General features: G+C 52.7%; 1 protein-coding gene across 3 annotated transcripts in view; it reads left to right on the forward strand.

Moving 5' to 3' along the window:
• LOC142243884 (uncharacterized) overlaps positions 1–20,713 on the forward strand; it is a 113,421-nt gene that overhangs the window by 75,251 nt on the left and 17,457 nt on the right. For all 3 annotated transcript variants that reach the window (XM_075316082.1, XM_075316081.1, XM_075316084.1), the window contains exon 2: positions 6,790–6,969. In XM_075316082.1, the coding sequence (XP_075172197.1) occupies positions 6,906–6,969 (64 nt within the window). In that variant the 5' untranslated portion in view covers positions 6,790–6,905. The remainder of the gene's footprint in view (positions 1–6,789; positions 6,970–20,713) is intronic.

A 20,713-nucleotide genomic window follows, 5' to 3' on the forward strand; every position in this document is an offset into this window, starting at 1 on the left:
ATAAGCAATGTGGACTTTCCCTGTTGCACTCATCATAATGAATGAGGAGGCGGTATTAAGAAGCGTCCCACGTGGGTTGCTACGGACCACATGGTCTGGCCGCCCAATGATTGATTGATACTTTCTGTGACAATAACACCGCCCACGGGCGGGAATTTGAAAAACGGAAATGACAGATCCTGCCTGTGGATTTGGGGGAGGGAAGCATTACCCTTTATATACACTAATCTAGTACGCGCACCAGACATATGGATCGGATGCAGCAGTGAAACGCTGCCATTGCAGGCACTCACTAGCTGCAGAGTCTTCCAGAGTATTGCTGCTGGGGGCTCTTACACTATCTATATTGAATATCGGATGATGGGGGGTTACAGAACTCCAATTGAACTCTAACTGAACCACATGAGGACTATACAGAATTCCTAATACGTGGATTGATATGATGAGGAGGTATGTGCAATTCATTATGGGTCATATGTTAATTAAAGTGTCATAGATGTAACTAAGGAATACTTACCCCTTTTCATTATAGGTACTTATCCTGCGGTCAAGCTAGTCCTGGCAGGATAAGTACCGGGACCATAAGTCCATCATTCTGATTAGACCCATTAATTTATGTATGTTCTCAGTTATACAGCCTTACAGGTTAATCTCTAGACTGAGAATTGAAATTTCAAGTATTTACATGAAATTTGGATATAACCCTGTGCATTGAATTTTTATTATGACATATGACTGAATCTGCACTCCAGCACATTAATTTCTGGTGGTGGGATAAGATTATCATTATAGTGACAGGGGCAATTAGGGCTAGCCGCCGAGGAACGGGGGGCACCCAAAAAATTAAGGTGTTATTGACCTCCGTTGCCAGGTAGGGTTAACATTAGGGAGTATTTAGACCCCCTTAGTTTATCATAACTATATACCTAACTAAATACAACTGGTGGCTTCCTTGGATACATCCCTTTAAGAGCGATTCCAGTCACCTTCTAAGAAGTCCTGCACGCTTTCCTTTCTTTTCTGGCATTTGTCGTTATATATATTGAGAGAGAGGGAAGCCAGCACGATATGAAAATGACATGCATCATATAAAAAGGGTAAATTCACGGATTTATTCCAACTGTACAATAATACAAAATGAGATTTTTAGCAAATAATTGATCAATTCTTTGAGCCACCCCTGCCAACGTCACGGCAAATCTCAATAGGGGGGTCCTACTCTATATTCTGTATTTCATGTGCCATGCGGCCTCCTAGATAAAGTTGAAAGCAGAACCATAATGGAGCACACATACCTGTAACCTGTATATAGCCGCTTCCATGTTGCAAAAGATTTGCCGTGACGTTGGCAGGGGTGGCTCAAAGAATTGATCAATTTGCTAAAAATCTCATTTTTTTTTATTATAGTACAGTTGGAATAAATCTGTGAATTTGCACTATTTATATGATGCATGCCAATTTCAGATCGTGCTGGCTCCTTTTTCTCTCGTTATATATATTCCAGTCTCACTGCTTGTGTCTTGCATGTTAATCAGTGTTCTGTATGTGTCCAGTATATGGACGTGGACGTAAATATGACTTTTCTTTGTGCACTTTGTATTTTATTTCTATGTATGAGGAATTTTAAGTTAAAAATCAACGTTTTATGCAAAGAATTTCTTGCAAAATTGAGAAAGACATCAACGCCGGGTGTGAATGTGACTACAGCTGTTATTTAACCCCTTAAAGGAAACAGGTCAGGTGATTTTTTTTTTTTTAGTACAATACTAATGTTATCTTTAAATAGGATTTAAGGAGACCTTTGTGGATCAGTAAGTTTTATTGCTTTACCTTATCCTGTTATCTTGTTGTGAACAAATCTCTGCACATTGCGCAACCTCACAGACCTTCAAGGCTGCTGAGCAGGAGGAGCTGCGGCAGGCAAGGAATGGGAGACCGCCTCATTTCTTGCAACAGGAGTACCACTAGGTGTCACCCTTGTGCTGCCTCTCTGAGGAGGTTTCTCCTGCACTCTGCGCAGTCTGGCAGACCTTCGGCGCTGCGGAGCAGGAGCGCTCGTGGCAGGCAAGGAGACTGTCTCATTCCTTGCCACAGGAGAGCCACGAGGTGTAACAGACTCCTATCACTATAACTCCATAGAATTCAGTGTGACATAGTAAAGTGTACTTCTCACATAGCGAGATTGCTGCTGAGTCACGCTTTTTGTGACGCACCAGTGACCTCATTAGCGATCTCGCTGTGTGTGACACTGAGCAGCGATCTGGCCCCTGCTGTGAAATCGCTGCTCATTACACACAACTGTGGATCATTTTTTGCTCATTGCTCTCCCGCAGTGAAGCACACATCGCTGTGTTTGACAGCGAGAGAGCAACGATCTGAATGTGCAGGGAGCAGGGAGCCGGCTTCTGCGGACGCTGGTAACCAAGGTACACATCGGGTAACCAAGCAAAGGCTTTGCTTGGTTACCTGATATTTACCTTGGTTACCAGCATCATCAGCTTCTAGAAGCCGGCTCCCTGCTCCCTGCACACGTAGCCAAGGTACACATCGGGTAACTAAGCGAATCGCTTTGCTTGGTTACCCGATATTTACCTTGGTTACTAGCATACGCCGCTCTCAGGCTGCCAGTGCTGGCTCCCTGCTCCCTGCACACGTAGCCAGAGTACACATCGGGTAACTAAGCGAAGCGCTTTGCTTAGTAACCCGATGTGTACCCTGGCTAGGAGTGCAGGGAGCCAGCGCTAAGCGGTGTGCACTTGTAACCAGTGTAAATATCGGGTAACCAAGCAAAGCGTTTTGCTTAGTTACCCGATATTTACCTTGGTTACCAAGTGCAGCATCGTTTCCACTAGTCGCAGCTGGCTGGTGGCTAGTCACTGGTCGCTGGTGAGATCTGCCTGATTGACAGCTCACCAGCGACCATGTGGCGACGCACCAGCAATCCTGGCCAGGTCATATCGTGGTCGGAATCGCTGGTATGTCGTTTAGTGAGACGGTACCCTTACTAGACAAGCATGTGTAAATACAAACTGCATATACCCTGCTTTCCCCTCTCAGTGCTGGCATCAGTGATAGTAAATCTGAACTGAATTTGCCCTGCTGCCCCCACCGATACTCTCTCCCACCCCTCAGCAGTGGTAGTGAATGCACTGGGAGGTGGGTGGGGGAAGCAGTGAGTATGCAAATTTTATTTACATACAATTGACTAGTGTGCATGAGACACTGAATTCTACAGAACTTACAGCAACATAACAGGATAAGGTAGAGCAATAGAACTTACTGAAATTGAAAGGTCTCCTTAGTTTTGTACTACAAAATAACCTGACACATTCTTTAATACTGAGCGCGTCATATTGTCCTCTATAGGCCCGGTATAGGTGTAATCAGCTGCAGGATCCAACAGATGTACAAACCCGGGCTCCTGCTGTAACTGCTATGGTCAGCGTTTTCCAGATCAACACATTGGTTGAATATGCTGCTTTGGCCAGAATCGGTTTTAGCACCAAAAGTGGCAATTTAACACCCTAGATGTACCTGTCAAAAGCAACAGTGGCAACTAAATGGTTAATAGAAGGATAGGGACACAAATTAATCAAATCAACACACTGTGAGTGAGGGGGTCATATTAATTGCTGTGTGACCCCAAAGCGAAGTAATGACCCCGGAGTATGGTGGTCTGTTAGACTCCGCCATCAGCAGGGTCTAACAGGCTTTGTCAGGGTAAGGCCAGTTTCACACTTGCGTTGTTTTGATGGGAACGGGTTCCGTCACAAATGTAGTACAGTTCATTTATTTACAGTGGAAGCGCGACACCATGCTTCCTGCACTACCCGCATGTGTCCACATGGTGTCGCGCTTCCACTGTAAATAAATGAACTGTACTACATTTGTGACGGAACCCGTTCCCGTCAAAACAACGCAAGTGTGAAACCGGCCTTAATGCACGGCAGTACGAGACCAGCGATCAAAATATAAACATTGAAAATATATAATAGAACTAAAAATGTAAAACAACATAAAAAATATAAAAACAAGAAAAACTGTTTTGATACCAAAAACACAGCTTTCATGTAAAAAAACATAAATATAGATATAAAAAACTTCTCGTAATTGTGAATGACCCAAACTATAAAACTGTCACATTATTTATCCCGTTGGGTGAAGACTGTAAAGAAAAGTGTATAAAAAAAATGTAAAAAATTGACGCTTTTCATCATACTGACACAGAAAAAATGGAATGAAAAGTGATGAAGAAATTGATTGTAAAAAATAGTGGTACCATTGAACATGTCAGCTCGTCCCCATGAAGCACAAGCCTCGCACAGCTTTATTGGTGGGAACATCTAGTTGTTAATCAGTGTAATTGTACTGATCCGATGAACGGAGCTGTCACATCTCTTATACCGGCGGGAGAAAGAAATGAAACAATTCCTGAACGGCTGCTGATTTCTACTTTCTGTTTCCCAAAAATCGTATAGAATTCAGGGAGTTAGAAATGCGCACCACACCCTATTTATTTTCCATTAGTGGTTCAGTTTCCAAAATTAGGGCACTTATGGGGGATTTCTGCTCTTTGGGCACCTCGGGGGGTTTCTGCAAATGGGGCGTCCACATTTTATTCCAGACACAATTGTGCATAAAAAAATCAAATGGCGCTACTACCCTTGCGAGCCCGGCTGCGCGTAACAGTAGTGTCCAACCACACAAGGGGGTATTGCTGTGTACGGGAGAAAGTGTGTAACAAACAAGTCCACCTTGTGCTTTTACCCCGTGTGAAAATGGAAAAAAAATAATACTTTACGGTAGTTTAGTGAAAAATGTAATTTTTCATTCCATTCATTCCACTTTGCATTCATTCCTATGTAGCAATTGAAGGGTTAACAACCTTCCTGTATTCAGTAATTTGAGCTTTGATGTGTTTTTTTTTTATTTTTAAAATGGGGTCACTTTTGGGGGATTTTCAACATATAGGCCTCTGAACATTAGGTCAAAACTGAATAGGTCCATAAAAAAAGTTTTGCAAATTGCCTTTGAAAAATGAAAAATTTACGCTAAACTTCTAAAACTTCTAAACACACAAACAAAATATAAGAATGTTTTTTTAATAAAAATAATGCTGATGTAAACTGACCCAAAAAAAATTTAATTTTAGCGTTTTTGATTTTTTTTTTATAGTGGTTACCGATCGAGTTAATTATTTTGATATTTCGATAGATCGGACTTTTCTGAACTCGGCAATAGCAAAAAGGCGTATATTTTTAATATTTTTTTATTACATTTATTTTTAATGGGGCAAAAGTGGAGTGAGTTGAACTTTTATGTTTTTTCTTTTTCTTTTTTTTACTTTTCACAAAATTTCTGATATTTTCATAAATAGATGCAAAACATATGGATCTATATTTATCATCAACACAAAGTGCAATAGATTGGGAATATATTATAGATATTGGAATCGCCCCGGCTATAGAACTCTATAGATATTTATATATAAAAAAAATGAACAGCATTAAAAAAAAAACAAACAAACAATACCTGAAATGCTGCTTTTTTACACATTTGGTTGTACGAAAAGATGAAATAAAAAGTGATAAAAAAAATCATACATAACCAAAAATGGAACCAGTAAAAAATACAACTTGTCCTGCAAAAAATAAGACCTTATATACTCATAGGGAACCTAGATTGTGAGCCCCAATGGGGACAGTGTTGCCATTGTATGTAAAGCGCTGTGGAATTAACAGCGCTATATAAATGAATACAATTATTATTAATTATTATATAACTACATGTGCGTAAAACCAAAAATTAAAGGGCCTCAAAATAAAAGTTAAACCACCCCAAAAAAAAAAAAAAAATATATGTATGTTTTCTATATATATAAAAAAAAAATATATATATACGGTATATATATATATATATATATATATATATATATAAAAATAAAATTAAAATTAGATAATTAGATTTTATTATATATATATATATATATATATATATATATATATATATATATATATATATAAATTATATATTTAATATTATATTTTAATTATATTATATATATTAAAATGAAATATATATATAAAAATAAAAATTTGGGGTGTTAAAACATAAAAAAAACTAACCTACAAAATACAAGTAACACATTCTACCTTATTTATGAAGCACATGAAACGCATCAAGTTTAAAACATAACAGCAGAATTGTTGTTCTTTTTTTCTATTTTTCCTTATAAAAAGTTTATAAAAGTGAAATAATAAGTTATATGTCCCCCAAAATCCCCCACACACAGCTCAATCTTAAAAAAAAAAACAACAACCCCTCAAACATCTCCATCCATGAAAAAATAACAATATTATTGCTCCTGGAATAAAGGATATTAAAGAAAAAAAATGTTCTACTTTTGGAGACAATTTTTTCTTTCTTCTATAAATCCATGCATTTTTGGCTAAACATCATCTTTGCTATTGGATTTTATTACAAATGTTGCACTATGACTTGCTTGTGACACATTGAGCTAACTGAGCATCTGTCAGTGAGCACTTTCTATCGCTCTATGGGGATAATTTCTAACTTTTATCTGTGTTTTTTCTTATTTACCTCCACAGACCACTTCACAGCTGAATCTGCAGAGACACAAAGCGTCTGTAAAAAACAAAAATGGTGCAAAATTTTTAATAAAATTTTTTTTTTAGCCCCAGATACATGTATTTAAGTGAAAAGGAAAAATGATGGTCTCTGCAGTTGTACGACCCCTTTGACTGAGTGTTCATTATTCCTGTATTGTAGGAAAATGACGGCTCCTGATGTTTGTGGCGCTTCGTCTTCTCCCAGCAGCGGACGGGCCCCGTGGTAAAGACACTGCTAGCCTCTAGTGAATGATCGCCTGCTGATAACAGAGAGCAATGACTCCGAGCCGAGATGTGAGGCTGCTGCCCACACTGCTCCTCTCCTCCATGACTTTATATGGTGAGTGCTACAATATTATATGTAACCGCCATTACAGCAAAATCAGGAGCCCCCATAAGAATGTCGCCATGGGCAGGAGGGTGGACCCTAACTTACCACTAACCCCCTAAATATATTATGCACTGTAACGTACAATATAGTGCACAGGTGCATAAGGATGTCACATAAACCTGCCATACAGTGCACAATAATAATACAGCCATACATACAATAATAATATAGCCAAATACAGTTGCCACCTTACCAGAATATTATTGCACTTACGCACGTTTTGTTATACACAGGTTTATTTCCTTTGTGTTTATAGGAACAAAAAAAACCTGAGAAAGACAAAGTGGACAGAATTTCACACAAGACTCCAAAAATGGGGCGGACACAAATGTTGTCCCCTCCTCTTAAAATTTGGTTACAAGTCCTTTGGAATAAATCCCTTCCATCAGTCGCCTCCTGTCCCCGTCCACAGCTTCTTCCTCCTCTCACTTGGAGTCTCACACTCTTCTTTATAAACGTCTCCAGATCTCTCATATTGAAGGTCTCGTCTCGTCTCGCCTCGCTTCGCCTCGCCCCTTCCCTTCCCTTCTCTTCTCTTCTTCTCCTCTCCTCTTCTTCTCCTCTCCTCTTATTTTCTCACCTCTCCTCCTCTCCTCTCCTCTTCTTTTCTCTCCTCTCCTCTTCTCTCCTCTCCTCTTCTTTTCTCTCCTCTCCTCTTCTTTTCTCTCCCCTCCTCTCCTCTTCTATTCTCTCCTCTTCTCTTCTTCTCTCCTCTTCTCTTCTCTCTTCTTTTCTTCTCTTCTCTTCTCCTCTCCTCTCCTCTTCTCTCTTCTGTTCTCCTCTCCTCTTCTTTTCTCTCTTCTTCTCTTCTCTTCTTCTCTTCACTCTTCTTCTCTTCTCCTCTCCTCTTCTCTTCTCTTCTCTTCTGTTTTCTTCTCTTCTCCTCTCCTCTCCTCTCCTCTTCTCTTCTCTTCTTCCAACAGCAATTTTCAGATCTCTCCACAGATGTCAATGGGATTTAGATCTGGACTCATTGCTGCCAGGGCTCTTTGTTTTTCATCCATTTCTGGGGCTTCTTGAAGTGTTTGTGGTCATTGTCCTGCTGGAGACCCCTGACCCAGGACTATACTCAGCTTTCTGACACTGGGCTCTACATTGCCACCCAAAATCCTTTGGTAATCCTCAGATTTCATGATGACTTGCACACAGTCAGGGTCCCCAGTGCCAGAGGCAGCAAATCATCTCTGACTTCCACCATGTGTGACTGTAGGTGCTGTGTTCTTTTCTTTGTAGGCCTCATTTTATTTTCAGTAATCAATAGAATGATGTGCTTTACCAAAAACCTCTATGGTGGACTGGTCTCATCTGTCCACGAGACGCTTTCCCTGAAGGATTTTGGTTACTCCCGTACATTTTGGCTTTTATATGTCTCTGTGTCAGTAGTGGGGTCCTCCTGGGTCTCCTCTATAGCGTTTCATCTCATTCCAATGTGGACAGTTAGTTTGTGCTGACACTGATGTCTCCTGAGCTGGCAGGACAGTTTGAATTTCTTTAGCTCTTGATTGGGGCTTGTCCACCATCCGGACTTTCCTACATTGCAACCTTTCATCAATTTTTTTCTGCGTTCGCATTCAGACAGATTAGTCACGGTGCCATGGGTTGTTAACTTCTGTTTTATGTTGCTCACTGAGAACAAAGGAACATCAAGATCTCTGGAGATGGATTTGTAACTTTGAGATTGTTGATATTTTTCAATAATTTTGGCTCTCAAGTCCTCAGACAGTTCTCTTCTCCTCTCTCTGTTCTCTATGGTTAGTGTGGCACACACAGACACACAATGCAAAGATTAAGGCAACTTCTCCCCTTTTTATCTGGTTTCAGGTGTGATTTTCATATTGCCCACACCTGTTACTTACCACCGGTGAGTGTGAATGAGCATCGCACGCTTGAAACAAAAGTTGTTTACCCACAATTTTGGAATTTTTTATATTGTTCCTCTAAACACAAAGGAAATAATAATTTCTATAACAAAACACATAATTGCAATAATTTTCTGGGAGAAATACTTCATTTTCTGGAACAATTTCAAGGGCGCCAACACTTTTGGCCATGAATTGTACAATACAAGGTGTGAACAAAAGCAAATAGGATGGAAGGAACAGGGACATACAAGGTGCAATATATAGGGGCATGCGGGGAGCAAAATCCAGAGCAATAAAGCAGCAGATCATAGGTTCATATGCATTTTATTAGGGTTGATACTACAGAATTGCTCATCCAAAGCCTCCTGGTGCATGAATAAAATGCAAGCCGTTCAGTGATTAATGACACAAGATGGAAAATATGACTGGAGACAAAAATGATGGCATAGAGGTAATTCAGGGCCGGTGTGGAGCCGGGTGACGTCCCTCCAGGCTCAGTGATGGGGTCCGGATATTTGTGCGGTGTCACTGCCGCGTGATGACTTGTTGTTGAGTTTATATATGGCGTTCTCTGCAGGAAGTTTTTCCCATGTAGCGCGCGGCTCCTTGTGTTCCCGGGGCTCGATGCATTTCACCTACATGATGAGACGCACACAGGCAGGAAAGCCGGACATCCCGGTCTCTGATCCGAGGCTTCTTCTCCCGGCAGCCGCTTCCTCCTCTTGTAGTCAGGAAGGTCTTGGAGTTATATTATGTATCTGGGTAACATCATCCCCCCCCCTCCCCCGCCCACATCAGGGGCTTATTGTCTAAACTTTTCACAAGGAATAAAAATGATGGGAGTTGTTAATTTTCAGAATTATGTCCAAATGCGGCCGGATTCAGGTCTGTGGAGGCCCTGAGGGAAATATTGTGATGACTTCCCCTGTAAGGAGATTAATCAGAGAAAGGTTCAAAGAATTCTGCTGAAAAGTAACCATGTCGTGCAAAAATAGTGACGTTATACAGTGCATAAATAACACTGCCAGACAGTGCATAAATAACACTGGACATGTGTACCCACCCTCAGCCAGTAAACAAATATAAGTGCTACACAGTGCAAAAAGAACAGATCTTTTTGTAATATTGTACTATCAAGGTCAGTTTTTAATATCCTACATAGTTTGGTGTCATCAGCAAAGACTGACACTGTACTATCAATCCCATCCACAAGATCATTAATAAAGAGATTAAAAAGAATCGGTCCTAGCACAGATCCCTGCGGTCCCCACTGTCCCCAGTACAGATCCCTGCGGTCCCCACTGCTCCCAGTACAGATCCCTGCGGTCCCCACTGGTCCCAGTACAGATCCCTGCGGTCCCCACTGTCCCCAGTACTGATCCCTGCGGTTCCCACTGCTCCCAGTACAGATCCCTGCGGTCCCCACTGTCCCCAGTACTGATCCCTGCGGTTCCCACTGCTCCCAGTACAGATCCCTGCGGTCCCCACTGCTCCCAGTACAGATCCCTGCGGTTCCCACTGCTCCCAGTACAGATCCCTGCGGTCCCCACTGTCCCCAGTACTGATCCCTGTGGTCCCCACTGCTCCCAGTACAGATCCCTGCGGTCCCCACTGCTCCCAGTACAGATCCCTGCGGCCCCCACTGCTCCCAGTACAGATCCCTGCGGTCCTCACTGGTCCCAGTACAGATCCCTGTGGTCCCCACTGCTCCCAGTACTGATCCCTGCGGTCCCCACTGCTTCCAGTACAGATCCCTGCGGCCCCACTGCTCCCAGTACTGATCCCTGCGGCCCCCACTGCTCCCAGTACAGATCCCTGCGGCCCCCACTGCTCCCAGTACAGATCCCTGTGGTCCCCACTGCTCCCAGTACAGATCCCTGCGGCACCCACTGCTCCCAGTACAGATCCCTGCGGCCCCCACTGCTCCCAGTACAGATCCCTGCGGCCCCCACTGCTCCCAGTACAGATCCCTGTGGTCCCCACTGCTCCCAGTACAGATCCCTGCGGCCCCCACTGCTCCCAGTACAGATCTCTGTGGTCCCCACTGCTCCCAGTACAGATCCCTGCGGCCCCCACTGCTCCCAGTACAGATCTCTGTGGTCCCCACTGCTCCCAGTACAGATCCCTGCGGCCCCCACTGCTCCCAGTACAGATCCCTGTGGTCCCCACTGCTCCCAGTACAGATCCCTGCGGCCCCCACTGCTCCCAGTACAGATCCCTGCGGCCCCACTGCTCCCAGTACAGATCCCTGCGGCTCCCACTGCTCCCAGTACAGATCCCTGCGGCCCCCACTGCTCCCAGTACAGATCCCTGTGGTCCCCACTGCTCCCAGTACAGATCCCTGCGGTCCCCACTGCCCCCAGTACAGATCCCTGCGGCCCCACTGCTCCCAGTACAGATCCCTGCGGCCCCCACTGCTCCCAGTACAGATCCCTGTGGTCTCCACTGCTCCCAGTACAGATCCCTGCGGCCCCCACTGCTCCCAGTACAGATCCCTGCGGCCCCCCCTGCTCCCAGTACAGATCCCTGTGGTCCCCACTGCTCCCAGTACAGATCCCTGCGGTCCCCACTGCTCCCAGTACAGATCCCTGTGGTCCCCACTGCTCCTAGCACAGATCCCTGCGGTCCCCACTGCTCCTAGCACAGATCCCTGCGGTCCCCACTGCTCCCAGTAGAGATCCCTGCGGTCCCCACTGCTCCCAGTACAGATCCCTGCGGTCCCCACTGCTCCCAGTACAGATCCCTGCGGTCCCCACTGCTCCCAGTACAGATCCCTGCGGTCCCCACTGCTCCCAGTACAGATCCCTGCGGCCCCCACTGCTCCCAGTACAGATCCCTGCGGCCCCCACTGCTCCCAGTACAGATCCCTGCGGTCCCCACTGCTCCCAGTACAGATCCCTGCGGCACCCACTGCTCCCAGTACAGATCCCTGCGGCCCCCACTGCTCCCAGTACAGATCCCTACGGTCCCCACTGCTCCCAGTACAGATCCCTGCGGTCCCCACTGCTCCCAGTACAGATCCCTGCGGTCCCCACTGCTCCCAGTACAGATCCCTGCGGTCCCCACTGCTCCTAGCACAGATCCCTGCGGCCCCCACTGCTCCCAGTACAGATCCCTGCGGCCCCCACTGCTCCCAGTACAGATCCCTGCGGCCCCCACTGCTCCCAGTACAGATCCCTGCGGCCCCCACTGCTCCCAGTACAGATCCCTGCGGTCCCCACTGCTCCCAGTACAGATCCCTGCGGTCCCCACTGCTCCCAGCACAGATCCCTGCGGTCCCCACTGCTCCCAGTACTGATCCCTGCGGCCCCCACTGCTCCCAGTACAGATCCCTGCGGCCCCCACTGCTCCCAGTACAGATCCCTGCGGCCCCCACTGCTCCCAGTACAGATCCCTGCGGCCCCCACTGCTCCCAGTACAGACCCCTGCGGCCCCCACTGCTCCCAGTATAGATCCCTGCGGCGTCCACTGCTCCCAGTACAGATCCCTGCGGCCCCCACTGCTCCCAGTACAGATCCCTGCGGCCCCCACTGCTCCCAGTACAGATCCCTGCGGCCCCCACTGCTCCCAGTACAGACCCCTGCGGCCCCCACTGCTCCCAGTATAGATCCCTGCGGCCCCCACTGCTCCCAGTACAGATCCCTGCGGCCCCCACTGCTCCCAGTACAGATCCCTGCAGTCCCCACTGCTCCCAGTACAGATCCCTGCAGTCCCCACTGCTCCCAGTACAGATCCCTGCGGTCCCCACTGCTCCCAGTACAGATCCCTGCGGCCCCCACTGCTCCCAGTACAGATCCCTGCAGTCCCCACTGCTCCCAGTACAGATCCCTGCGGTCCCCACTGCTCCCAGTACAGATCCCTGCGGCCCCCACTGCTCCCAGTACAGATCCCTGCGGTCCATACTGCTCCCAGTACAGATCCCTGCGGCCCCCACTGCTCCCAGTACAGATCCCTGCGGCCCCCACTGCTCCCAGTACAGATCCCTGCGGCCCCCACTGCTCCCAGTACAGACCCCTGCGGTCCCCACTGCTCCCAGTACAGATCCCGTGGTTCCCACTGCTCCCAGTACAGATCCCTGCGGCCCCCACTGCTCCCAGTACAGATCCCTGCGGCCCCCACTGCTCCCAGTACAGATCCCGTGGTTCCCACTGCTCCCAGTACAGATCCCTGCGGTCCCCACTGTCCCCAGTACAGATCCCTGCGGTCCCCACTGCTCCCAGTACAGATCCCTGCGGTTCCCACTGCTCCCAGTACAGATCGCTGCGGCCCCCACTGCTCCCAGTACTGATCCCTGCGGCCCCCACTGCTCCCAGTACTGATCCCTGCGGCCCCCACGGCTCCCAGTACTGATCCCTGCGGTCCCCACTGCTCCCAGTACAGATCCCTGCGGTCCCCACTGCTCCCAGTACAGATCCCTGCGGCCCCCACTGCTCCCAGTACAGATCCCTGTGGTCCCCACTGCTCCCAGTACAGATCCCTGCAGTCCCCACTGCTTCCAGTACAGATCCCTGTGGTCCCCACTGCTCCCAGTACAGATCCCTGCGGTCCCCACTGCTCCCAGTACAGATCCCTGCGGCCCCCACTGCTCCCAGTACAGATCCCTGCGGTCCTCACTGGTCCCAGTACAGATCCCTGTGGTCCCCACTGCTCCCAGTACTGATCCCTGCGGTCCCCACTGCTTCCAGTACAGATCCCTGCGGCCCCACTGCTCCCAGTACTGATCCCTGCGGCCCCCACTGCTCCCAGTACAGATCCCTGCGGCCCCCACTGCTCCCAGTACAGATCCCTGTGGTCCCCACTGCTCCCAGTACAGATCCCTGCGGCACCCACTGCCCCCAGTACAGATCCCTGCGGCCCCCACTGCTCCCAGTACAGATCCCTGCGGCCCCCACTGCTCCCAGTACAGATCCCTGTGGTCCCCACTGCTCCCAGTACAGATCCCTGCGGCCCCCACTGCTCCCAGTACAGATCTCTGTGGTCCCCACTGCTCCCAGTACAGATCCCTGTGGTCCCCACTGCTCCCAGTACAGATCCCTGTGGTCCCCACTGCTCCCAGTACAGATCCCTGCGGTCCCCACTGCCCCCAGTACAGATCCCTGCGGCCCCACTGCTCCCAGTACAGATCCCTGCGGCCCCCACTGCTCCCAGTACAGATCCCTGTGGTCCCCACTGCTCCCAGTACAGATCCCTGCGGCCCCCACTGCTCCCAGTACAGATCCCTGCGGCCCCCCCTGCTCCCAGTACAGATCCCTGTGGTCCCCACTGCTCCCAGTACAGATCCCTGCGGTCCCCACTGCTCCCAGTACAGATCCCTGTGGTCCCCACTGCTCCTAGCACAGATCCCTGCGGTCCCCACTGCTCCTAGCACAGATCCCTGCGGTCCCCACTGCTCCCAGTAGAGATCCCTGCGGTCCCCACTGCTCCCAGTACAGATCCCTGCGGTCCCCACTGCTCCCAGTACAGATCCCTGCGGTCCCCACTGCTCCCAGTACAGATCCCTGCGGCCCCCACTGCTCCCAGTACAGATCCCTGCGGCCCCCACTGCTCCCAGTACAGATCCCTGCGGTCCCCACTGCTCCCAGTACAGATCCCTGCGGCACCCACTGCTCCCAGTACAGATCCCTGCGGCCCCCACTGCTCCCAGTACAGATCCCTACGGTCCCCACTGCTCCCAGTACAGATCCCTGCGGTCCCCACTGCTCCCAGTACAGATCCCTGCGGTCCCCACTGCTCCCAGTACAGATCCCTGCGGTCCCCACTGCTCCTAGCACAGATCCCTGCGGTCCCCACTGCTCCCAGTACAGATCCCTGCGGCCCCCACTGCTCCCAGTACAGATCCCTGCGGTCCACACTGCTCCCAGTACAGATCCCTGCGGCACCCACTGCTCCCAGTACAGATCCCTGCGGTCCCCACTGCTCCCAGTACAAATCCCTGAGGTCCCCACTGCTCCCAGTACAGATCTCTGCAGTCTCCACTGTTCTCAGTACAGATCCCTGCGGTCCCCACTGCTCCCAGTACAGATCCCTACGGTCCCCACTGCTCCCAGTACAGATCCCTGCGGCCCCCACTGCTCCCAGTACAGATCCCTACGGTCCCCACTGCTCCCAGTACAGATCCCTGCGGTCCCCACTGCTCCCAGTACAGATCCCTGCGGCCCCCACTGCTCCCAGTACAGATCCCTGCGGTCCCCACTGCTCCCAGTACAGATCCCTGCGGCCCCCACTGCTCCCAGTACAGATCCCTGCGGTCCCCACTGCTCCCAGTACAGATCCCTGCGGCCCCCACTACTCCCAGTACAGATCCCTGCGGTCCCCACTGCTCCCAGTACAGATCCCTGCGGCACCCACTGCTCCCAGTACAGATTTCTGCGGTCCCCACTGCTCCCAGTACAGATCCCTGCGGTCCCCACTGCTCCCAGTACAGATCCCTGCAGTCCCCACTGCTCCCGGTACAGATCCCTGCGGCCCCCACTGCTCCCAGTACAGATCCCTGCGGCCCCCACTGCTCCCGGTACAGATCCCTGCGGCCCCCACTGCTCCCAGTATAGATCCCTGCGGCCCCCACTACTCCCAGTACAGATCCCTGCGGCCCCCACTGCTCCCAGTACAGATCCCTGCGGCCCCCACTGCTCCCAGTACAGATCCCTGCGGTCCTCACTGGTCCCAGTACAGATCCCTGTGGTCCCCACTGCTCCCAGTACTGATCCCTGCGGTCCCCACTGCTTCCAGTACAGATCCCTGCGGCCCCACTGCTCCCAGTACTGATCCCTGCGGCCCCCACTGCTCCCAGTACAGATCCCTGCGGCCCCCACTGCTCCCAGTACAGATCCCTGTGGTCCCCACTGCTCCCAGTACAGATCCCTGCGGCACCCACTGCCCCCAGTACAGATCCCTGCGGCCCCCACTGCTCCCAGTACAGATCCCTGCGGCCCCCACTGCTCCCAGTACAGATCCCTGTGGTCCCCACTGCTCCCAGTACAGATCCCTGCGGCCCCCACTGCTCCCAGTACAGATCTCTGTGGTCCCCACTGCTCCCAGTACAGATCCCTGTGGTCCCCACTGCTCCCAGTACAGATCCCTGTGGTCCCCACTGCTCCCAGTACAGATCCCTGCGGTCCCCACTGCCCCCAGTACAGATCCCTGCGGCCCCACTGCTCCCAGTACAGATCCCTGCGGCCCCCACTGCTCCCAGTACAGATCCCTGTGGTCCCCACTGCTCCCAGTACAGATCCCTGCGGCCCCCACTGCTCCCAGTACAGATCCCTGCGGCCCCCCCTGCTCCCAGTACAGATCCCTGTGGTCCCCACTGCTCCCAGTACAGATCCCTGCGGTCCCCACTGCTCCCAGTACAGATCCCTGTGGTCCCCACTGCTCCTAGCACAGATCCCTGCGGTCCCCACTGCTCCTAGCACAGATCCCTGCGGTCCCCACTGCTCCCAGTAGAGATCCCTGCGGTCCCCACTGCTCCCAGTACAGATCCCTGCGGTCCCCACTGCTCCCAGTACAGATCCCTGCGGTCCCCACTGCTCCCAGTACAGATCCCTGCGGCCCCCACTGCTCCCAGTACAGATCCCTGCGGCCCCCACTGCTCCCAGTACAGATCCCTGCGGTCCCCACTGCTCCCAGTACAGATCCCTGCGGCACCCACTGCTCCCAGTACAGATCCCTGCGGCCCCCACTGCTCCCAGTACAGATCCCTACGGTCCCCACTGCTCCCAGTACAGATCCCTGCGGTCCCCACTGCTCCCAGTACAGATCCCTGCGGTCCCCACTGCTCCCAGTACAGATCCCTGCGGTCCCCACTGCTCCTAGCACAGATCCCTGCGGTCCCCACTGCTCCCAGTACAGATCCCTGCGGCCCCCACTGCTCCCAGTACAGATCCCTGCGGTCCACACTGCTCCCAGTACAGATCCCTGCGGCACCCACTGCTCCCAGTACAGATCCCTGCGGTCCCCACTGCTCCCAGTACAAATCCCTGAGGTCCCCACTGCTCCCAGTACAGATCTCTGCAGTCTCCACTGTTCTCAGTACAGATCCCTGCGGTCCCCACTGCTCCCAGTACAGATCCCTACGGTCCCCACTGCTCCCAGTACAGATCCCTGCGGCCCCCACTGCTCCCAGTACAGATCCCTACGGTCCCCACTGCTCCCAGTACAGATCCCTGCGGTCCCCACTGCTCCCAGTACAGATCCCTGCGGCCCCCACTGCTCCCAGTACAGATCCCTGCGGTCCCCACTGCTCCCAGTACAGATCCCTGCGGCCCCCACTGCTCCCAGTACAGATCCCTGCGGTCCCCACTGCTCCCAGTACAGATCCCTGCGGCCCCCACTACTCCCAGTACAGATCCCTGCGGTCCCCACTGCTCCCAGTACAGATCCCTGCGGCACCCACTGCTCCCAGTACAGATTTCTGCGGTCCCCACTGCTCCCAGTACAGATCCCTGCGGTCCCCACTGCTCCCAGTACAGATCCCTGCAGTCCCCACTGCTCCCGGTACAGATCCCTGCGGCCCCCACTGCTCCCAGTACAGATCCCTGCGGCCCCCACTGCTCCCGGTACAGATCCCTGCGGCCCCCACTGCTCCCAGTATAGATCCCTGCGGCCCCCACTACTCCCAGTACAGATCCCTGCGGCCCCCACTGCTCCCAGTACAGATCCCTGCGGCCCCCACTGCTCCCAGTACAGATCCCTGCGGTCCCCACTGCTCCCAGTACAGATCCCTGCGGTCCCCACTGCTCCCAGTATAGATCCCTGCGGCCCCCACTACTCCCAGTACAGATCCCTGCGGCCCCCACTGCTCCCAGTACAGATCCCTGCGGCCCCCACTGCTCCCAGTACAGATCCCTGCGGCCCCCACTGCTCCCGGTACAGATCCCTGCGGCCCCCACTGCTCCAGTACAGATCCCTGCGGCCCCCACTGCTCCCAGTACAGATCCCTGCGGCCCCCACTGCTCCCGGTACAGATCCCTGCGCTCCCCACTGCTCCCAGTACAGATCCCTGCGGCCCCCACTGCTCCCAGTACAGATCCCTGCGGCCCCCACTGCTCCCAGTACAGATCCCTGCGGTCCCCACTGCTCCCAGTACAGATCCCTGCGGCCCCCACTGCTCCCAGTACAGATCCCTGCGGTCCCCACTGCTCCCAGTACAGATCCCTGCGGTCCCCACTGCTCCCAGCACAGATCCCTGCGGTCCCCACTGCTCCCAGTACTGATCCCTGCGGCCCCCACTGCTCCCAGTACAGATCCCTGCGGCCCCCACTGCTCCCAGTACAGATCCCTGCGGCCCCCACTGCTCCCAGTACAGATCCCTGCGGCCCCCACTGCTCCCAGTACAGACCCCTGCGGCCCCCACTGCTCCCAGTATAGATCCCTGCGGCGTCCACTGCTCCCAGTACAGATCCCTGCGGCCCCCACTGCTCCCAGTACAGATCCCTGCGGCCCCCACTGCTCCCAGTACAGATCCCTGCGGCCCCCACTGCTCCCAGTACAGACCCCTGCGGCCCCCACTGCTCCCAGTACAGATCCCTGCGGCCCCCACTGCTCCCAGTACAGATCCCTGCGGCCCCCACTGCTCCCAGTACAGATCCCTGCGGCCCCCACTGCTCCCAGTACAGATCCCTGCGGCCCCCACTGCTCCCAGTACAGATCCCGTGGTTCCCACTGCTCCCAGTACAGATCCCTGCGGCCCCCACTGCTCCCAGTACAGATCCCTGCGGCCCCCACTGCTCCCAGTACAGATCCCTGCGGTCCCCACTGCTCCCAGTACAGATCCCGTGGTTCCCACTGCTCCCAGTACAGATCCCTGCGGCCCCCACTGCTCCCAGTACAGATCCCTGCGGCCCCCACTGCTCCCAGTACAGATCCCTGCGGCCCCCACTGCTCCCAGTACAGATCCCTGCGGCCCCCACTGCTCCCAGTACAGACCCCTGCGGCCCCCACTGCTCCCAGTATAGATCCCTGCGGCGTCCACTGCTCCCAGTACAGATCCCTGCGGCCCCCACTGCTCCCAGTACAGATCCCTGCGGCCCCCACTGCTCCCAGTACAGATCCCTGCGGCCCCCACTGCTCCCAGTACAGACCCCTGCGGCCCCCACTGCTCCCAGTACAGATCCCTGCGGCCCCCACTGCTCCCAGTACAGATCCCTGCGGCCCCCACTGCTCCCAGTACAGATCCCTGCGGCCCCCACTGCTCCCAGTACAGATCCCTGCGGCCCCCACTGCTCCCAGTACAGATCCCGTGGTTCCCACTGCTCCCAGTACAGATCCCTGCGGCCCCCACTGCTCCCAGTACAGATCCCTGCGGCCCCCACTGCTCCCAGTACAGATCCCTGCGGTCCCCACTGCTCCCAGTACAGATCCCTGCAGTCCCCACTGCTCTCAGTACAGATCCCTGCGGTCCCCACTGCTCCCAGTACAGATCCCTGCGGCCCCCACTGCTCCCAGTACAGATCCCTGCAGTCCCCACTGCTCCCAGTACAGATCCCTGCGGTCCCCACTGCTCCCAGTACAGATCCCTGCGGCCCCCACTGCTCCCAGTACAGATCCCTGCGGTCCATACTGCTCCCAGTACAGATCCCTGCGGCCCCCACTGCTCCCAGTACAGATCCCTGCGGCCCCCACTGCTCCCAGTACAGATCCCTGCGGCCCCCACTGCTCCCAGTACAGACCCCTGCGGTCCCCACTGCTCCCAGTACAGATCCCGTGGTTCCCACTGCTCCCAGTACAGATCCCTGCGGCCCCCACTGCTCCCAGTACAGATCCCTGCGGCCCCCACTGCTCCCAGTACAGATCCCTGCGGCCCCCACTGCTCCCAGTACAGATCCCGTGGTTCCCACTGCTCCCAGTACAGATCCCTGCGGCCCCCACTGCTCCCAGTACAGATCCCTGCGGCCCCCACTGCTCCCAGTACAGATCCCTGCGGTCCCCACTGCTCCCAGTACAGATCCCGTGGTTCCCACTGCTCCCAGTACAGATCCCTGCGGCCCCCACTGCTCCCAGTACAGATCCCTGCGGCCCCCACTGCTCCCAGTACAGATCCCTGCGGCCCCCACTGCTCCCAGTACAGATCCCTGCGGCCCCCACTGCTCCTGTGGAGCCCCGCAAACGCTGTGTCGGTGCATTACCTTCAGGGACTCCACGCAGCTGGATCCTGTCACCGGTAGGAAATCTTCTATTTGTCGTGACGCCACTCTCAGAATTGCGGTCAGTGGGGACCGCCACTGCAGATTAAGGGATGCCTGGGGCTGATGGTGGGTGCAGTCGGTTGTAATAGCCTCCTGAGAGTGAGGCAAGCCCCAGGGCCCTGTGTAGATGTGTAGAACCACAAGGCGCAGAATAACTCAACACAAGCAGAATGTCTTTCAGGGGTTTTACTCACTGTAGATGGCAGGGTGAGTAACCCGGGCGTAGCTGGGATGAACCAGGCTGGAACCAGGTATCCTTCAGGCTGGCTGATGAGGGTGACTACCGACTCGCCTTCCTTAGCCCTTGGTGGTTTGGGGTAACCCCGACTTTTAGTCCCTATGGGGGTCACCCAGGGAAGTTGCTGAAGCCTCTCTCCCCTTCAGTTGCCGTTTGCTTGTCGCCTGGACCAGGACACTCCGGCTGCTTGCCTCCTGTGAACTATGGGCCCTAACTGTGGCTACGTGGCTGCGGCTTTTGTGGTGTTGTGGCGTGGGCTTTGAGGGCCCCACACCGGCAGGTTTAGCAAGGAAAGTTGGATCTATCCCCGCACCGGGATCTGCCGCCCGTTTGGGCCTGGTTCTCCCTAGCAGTCTCCTTACTTCCCACTCCGTTGCTCTCTCTTTAGCTGAAGATGGATTTCGGGTAGC

The sequence above is a fragment of the Anomaloglossus baeobatrachus genome, chromosome 6 (assembly GCF_048569485.1).
Source record: "Anomaloglossus baeobatrachus isolate aAnoBae1 chromosome 6, aAnoBae1.hap1, whole genome shotgun sequence".
Classification (NCBI taxonomy): Eukaryota; Metazoa; Chordata; class Amphibia; order Anura; family Aromobatidae; genus Anomaloglossus; species Anomaloglossus baeobatrachus.